Source organism: Cyprinodon variegatus, unplaced genomic scaffold (genome assembly GCF_000732505.1).
Source record: "Cyprinodon variegatus isolate N-32 unplaced genomic scaffold, C_variegatus-1.0 Scaffold163, whole genome shotgun sequence".
Taxonomy (NCBI): Eukaryota; Metazoa; Chordata; class Actinopteri; order Cyprinodontiformes; family Cyprinodontidae; genus Cyprinodon; species Cyprinodon variegatus.
The window spans coordinates 302,236-308,235 of NW_015150616.1; the positions used below are offsets into that span (position 1 = coordinate 302,236).

Sequence of the window (6,000 nt, forward strand, 5' to 3'; positions counted from 1 at the left end):
AAATTGAATAGATTGTTTAAAGCCTCCGATTTTCTTCTCCAAACCAATTCTGAGTGATGCATGGTCTGTGGTGTTTTAAAGGAAAGATAAAATACCTTTCAAAGGAAAACAAACAATCAAAGCATCCAGCATATATATATATATATATATATATATATATATATATATATATATATATATATATATATATATATATATGTGATTTTACTGTTGTTTATAATGGTACTTATCGATTCTTATTAACTTACAAACAAGATGTTGTTTATTGCACAGACACAGTGACCAGCGTGATGAAAAGAAGTAATTTTAGAAAATGCCAAAGTAATGTCTGAACAAAAAGCACAGTTCAGAAGGAAAATCCCAGGGATAACACGAGATGAGGAGGAACCACCAAAAACATAAAGAAAAAAAGTGAGTAACTCTAACAATTAGCGTGCACTTTTTTCCCTGAAAAAAATGATATAGCTGACTGAGAATCAACTCAGGGATAAGTTCAAGTAAATTCATGACATGTGAAAAAACAATAAATTACAGCAAAACCAAGTTCTTTAATATAAAGCTCTGCTCAAACAGGCTGCAGAACTCACCTTTGTGCATCAATATTTTAAATGAACTCTAACCTACAAGACATTGCCAAGAAAGATCCAAAAAAGGTAATCTATAGGCACCCTGGGTTTCTTTCAGCTTGTTGCCAGGGAACAACATAAAAACTCCTTCCTCTTTGATCTATCTTTTTCTTTCACAAAGAACAAACTCAGGTTACAGGCAGGAGAATCAGAGGTGCCACAAGCTGCATTTTCTTAAGAGGTGGTCTGCACAGGGTTTGAAAAAAAAGAGTATCTTCCCACACTGAACCTCTTGACTGCAGGACTCATCACAAGGCATTATAATAAAGCTCCAGCTTAGTATATTGACCTCCAGGGGGAACGCATGTTGGAGCTGGGATTGAGATGGGATCAAAACCGCCTGATTATTTGTTCCTCATCAAGGGAAGCCTTTCTGCCCAAGCACACAGCCCTGCTTCCAGTCAGCTTCTCAGAATAATAATGCACAAATGCAAATCATGAATCAGGGGAAAAAAAATGGAAACTCGCCAAAAAATGAGACCAAAACCAGAACTACATGGAAAATAGGTAGGTGGAATTAACAAGAGACAAAACAGGTGTAGACCATGACACATACTTCCCCTCAAGGGCAGTTACTGGATGCTCCAAAGAATCCAAGAAGATAAAGACAGTGTGAATCAGGAGGGCAGAGATGGAAGGACAAGAAAACAAAACAAAATCCCAGAGGTACGGCAGGAAAAAGAGGTTTTCCCTCAGAGCATAGAGTCCTGGAGGCCAGCAGCATTAGCAGAGTTGCTAAACCAAATGAGAAGGTCAAGTAGAATGTTCATGATTCTTTTCCAGGAGACTGTTATCCAGAACCCTGGTAATGGAAACCTACAAAGGAGCTCTGAGGATCATAATTTGTAAAGGAGCTTAGAAAGATTCTAGGCTGGACATGATCGTCAGAGAACTCAGAGACTGGAGCACAAGACAGATCCACCTAAGGTAAGCACTCCTGTCAAAGAACTCTGGAGCTGGAACCTGGCATTGAGTTGGCTGTTTTTCTGGTGTAAGTGAGCTTCCTGTCACAGAGAGGATCTTTGCTGGTGGCTGGGCCCAGCGGTGTTGCTGCAAACCTGACAAAATTTCTATTTCAAGATGGCTAGCCTCTATATAAGGAAATTAAGTGTCATCTCTCTTTGCCAGATGATTACCACCAATGACATTCCAGCCAATGACCTAAACCAGGAATATCCTTGTGGTTGAATTTGTCTTCTTGTGAATCTCTTTTATTGTGGACTCTGTTATTGTTCCAGACAACTATAGTGAAACTCTGTTTGTTCCCCATCTTCATGAAAAAGGTCTTAACTGTGTGCAGCAGTTCTCAGTCTTCATCACCTGCCTGCTCTCCAGCACGACGTCTCTGGCAGTTACCAACGCTCTTGGATCTCAGTCACATTCTTCTGGACCTTTGGGGTTCAGTCTGCAAAGCATGCTGAATCAAACCCCCACAGATCCATGCTATTTCCCCTTCATCCCTCATGTCAGCAAATCAATCAGTCATCAGTTGTCATCAACCAAACCCTTCCTGATCAGTCTACTTTCTCCCATCAGACTAACCAGAAAGTTCTACTAGCTTCCTGCAGTTCTCTGCTTCCAGATTCTTGTTGCTTTTGCAAATAAAGCATTAAAGTTCACTGGTTCTCTGTGTGATTCTGCATGTGGGTTAAAAAACTACAAACCAACATGACATGGTGTGCTTATCAAAAAAAATTAAAGTGCTGCATGCATTTGGATTCAGCCCTTTTTGCTCTGGTACCCCTATATAAAATACCTACGGAGAAGACAGAATTGCTTTACTGGTCATCATATTGACATAAAAACACATAGAAATGCATGAAGATTTTGGCTTCAACATGAAAAGTTGAATATTTTGTCCGAATTTGATCAAGAACTTTGAAGTTTGTCAGCAGTAGAGGCTGTACACACTTCAGAGGCTGTATACATTTCAGTTGAAACTGGCAGCTGTATTCCTTTAAACGATACCATCAGGATCTTTTATAGCTATGGTGTGTAGAAATTACACAATGCCGTTTTTTATAATACAACAAAATGTGTAACCTACTTTTAAAGCCATTGAGCGCCACCCGGCTCGGATGGTAAAATCCTTTCCTACACTGGCACTTGTATTTGTCCAGCACAAATCCGTGGCCGCCGATGGGAGTGCACTGAAAGAATAAAGACAGAGAAAAACAAAGGATGAAAATGAGCACGGCTGTCTTTGGAGATCAGGAATAGGCGCATCACTGTAGGGAGTCGGAAGAGGGTAAGTTTGGGGCAATGTTTACAGATCTGGCTTTCTAATAAGGTAGAATCATGCTCTAATGCAGCAATGCTTCCTCTGTAAAGCAGCCATGAGCTAAATTTTATCTGCTAAAGGAATGACAGTGGTTTGGATTTCTGTGTGCTCTGGCTCTCCTCTTTTACGGGTTAAGATATATGAAAAAATCTACCTCAATAAGTCAGTCCTCTATATTCCAGAACAAGGAAAGAGATGCATAAAAATTCTATTTATGGAGGTACATTTCTTCCATGTGAAAAAACTAGATACAGTAAACGAGTACAGATACCGATAAAGCTGTCTTTAAAAGGCAAAGACTGTTGATAGCAGATAAATTATCGTTCAAAAGTTTAGATATGTTGCATGTGTTGCATTTTCTTAGCCTTAATTCTTCTTCTTATGCACACTGCTAACTCAAGCGCTAATGTAAAGTGCACCAAGAAATCTACGCTGACCAGTGACAAACAAAAACAAAGATAAAAAGTGAATTATTGTCTGATCAGTGTCATATTTTGTAGCTGTTCTGCATGTCAAACAAAAGAGTATTCACAACCAATACTCCATAAAGCAAAGGGTAAGACCATGGGATACAGCGAGGAGATTCTAATTTCTTACAAAGTCATGCTGTCACATCCTGTGGTTGTGGAAAAGATATTGCAGGTGATCAGCTGAGTGTTCTAATTATTGGTGCACATCAAGTAAAGAAAACATAATTGGGGTTACCTATTAAATCCAGAGGGATTCAGAGCTAATGCCTGATTATAATAAATACAACAAAAATAACTCCTCCCCAGTTATCAGGTCTTAATGCAAACTTTTGGTACCTACAGTATGGAAGCTCATGAATAAATTTTCATTTAAATCAAAGATTTTACTCTTGATTTATTTGTGATAAAACAATGCAAATCTCACATTTTTTAAGCCTTAGGCTCAGGCCTGTTGGTGAGGCAATTCAAGCTTGAGGTTTACAAGAAATTATGTGAAGAAAAATGTTGAGCAAACAAAAGTTTGTTAAATTAGAGTAAAAAACAAAAGAATAACTGACCATGGAGTTAGAATGATTGAAGGTCTTAATGAGTCATTTCTTAGCCTGTTCCAAATTGATGGGGCTGCAGGATCTGGAAAAGGTGCATTGAGTCATGATGTTCTAGTTTTGATCTGAATTCAGCAACATTATGAGTCCAAAGCATGAGATAAGCTTATTCACTGAATATTCTGCAAAACCAGGTTATTCCATCAGCAAATGTCTTCACTGACATGACAGGCATATTCTTAAACAAAAATGCAAGAGTGGCTCAAGAAGCATGAGATACAATTTAAACATGGTTTAGCCACTACGGATTCCAGACCTTAACCCCATGGTATTTTTAGATGGGGTTTTGCAGAACGGTCTGTTTCTTCCATCAATTCTACAAGATTTTGATGGGAAACAGATGTAAGTGTGGAAGGAAATCAATGTTGTGAAAAAGCAGAAGCTTATCAAAATGACTGCAGGGCAAAACCAGGCCATAATTTAAGCTGAAGGCAGTCCAGTGAGATATTAGAGTGCGTTTTATTTTTTTCTGGATGTCTTTCTCACCAACAGCATCACCCTTGAGTATGGAGCAAAGAATATGTAATGTTGGCTCTAATAAAATGCTGTATCAACAGAAGCTCTGTTTCTTGCATGTTATGAATGTGACACATATCAGCAATTCACTAAGGCTGTGAGGTGACGATAGAGACCAATGACCATCATTGTATAGAAAAGAGAAAACTAGCCACTGAAAGTTGCATATTTTCACCTTTTGTTATACATTTTAGAACTGAGAGAGAAATGTGCACTCTCTATGGAGAAAGAGCACCTTTATATTATAAGTGCTGCAGTTCATTTCATGCATTTTTTCTATTTCTAAAGGACAGACTTGTTGCAAATTACATCCCTACTAGATCTGATGATGGAAATTAAAAGTATACACGAACAAGTGCAAGACGACGCAGCACCCTGATGGTGGGCTGAAGGGTCTGCATTGTTTGATGGAAAATGTGTCACTACTATTTTCATTTCTGAAAATCCAAATATATTGATACACATAAAAGCTAGTTTTATCTCTCTCTCCTTTCTGTCATTGCGTCTATGCCTCCTTCTTGCCACAGTTACTGCAGACTTTTTGGCAAGAGAGTTTTCACCTAACTTTCAAACATGTTAAACATACAGGAAGAAAATACACAAGCATCCGTTTCAGGTATAATTAGGCATATAATTGGGGGTGAGTAATCCTATTAGTAATTTTAACATTCTAATGATGCATGGTTGTACTTGCCCATCATGAGCAGCTGATGTTTTTCTAAAGAAATTTTAGGATAATTATCATTGATGATGTTTGAGTTTATTACACCTAATATTAGCTGCCTGTTGTGTATCAGAACTGAGGTTTTCCCCAATAGTTTATCTAATTAGGACAGTTCCTCTGTCCGGATATACAGTTATAATCGTCATTCTGTATGTAGCTAATATTTGGGAATGGAATGAGAGCGGTGTCCTTCAGCTAAGAACAAAGTGTAATATTTTGATAAGGCTGGAGCCATGAATATCTCCTCATCTGCTGACTTGTATGATGTAAAATGTGATTATGTGGCAGACGGGAATTGTATAAAATACCACTTTAACTGTTAATCAAGGCCACTTCCCGGGAACTGAGATTGAGGGTGAGCAGCTACGTTCTGTAACTCTAAGCAACTTCTCTGATCTGAGTAAGATTACAATTTCTATCAAAATCTGTTGTCATGTCTCATGGTTATTTAATACATATAAGTTATGAAGCGTTATTTATAGAGTTTATCCCGACTGATCTCTTTTCCGGAAAAAGAACCGGAGAGAGAGAAAGCTTTAAGGTGCAGACACAGAGCCTATCTTTAACAATATCCATATTACTGGTTTGTATCTACTTGTATTTAAGTGTTAAGCCATCAACATTCAGATAGCTTAGTATACAATATATGTAAGGTTTCCAAATATTGATGATGATTTTATTTGATTTTGCTCATCTTTCTTGTTGTTATTTTGCATTTTCTTTTTAAATGTGTCTTTTTCTTTTTACATATATATATATATATATATATATATATATA

The 6,000-nt window shown here is 37.6% G+C and overlaps 1 protein-coding gene across 1 annotated transcript in view; it reads right to left on the reverse strand.

Moving 5' to 3' along the window:
- The window catches only part of LOC107086803 (probable G-protein coupled receptor 158), a 110,952-nt gene that overhangs the window by 60,424 nt on the left and 44,528 nt on the right, over positions 1 to 6,000 (reverse strand). The window contains exon 3 of the mRNA XM_015378001.1: positions 2,674 to 2,776. Within this exon, the coding sequence (XP_015233487.1) occupies positions 2,674 to 2,776 (103 nt within the window). The remainder of the gene's footprint in view (positions 1 to 2,673; positions 2,777 to 6,000) is intronic.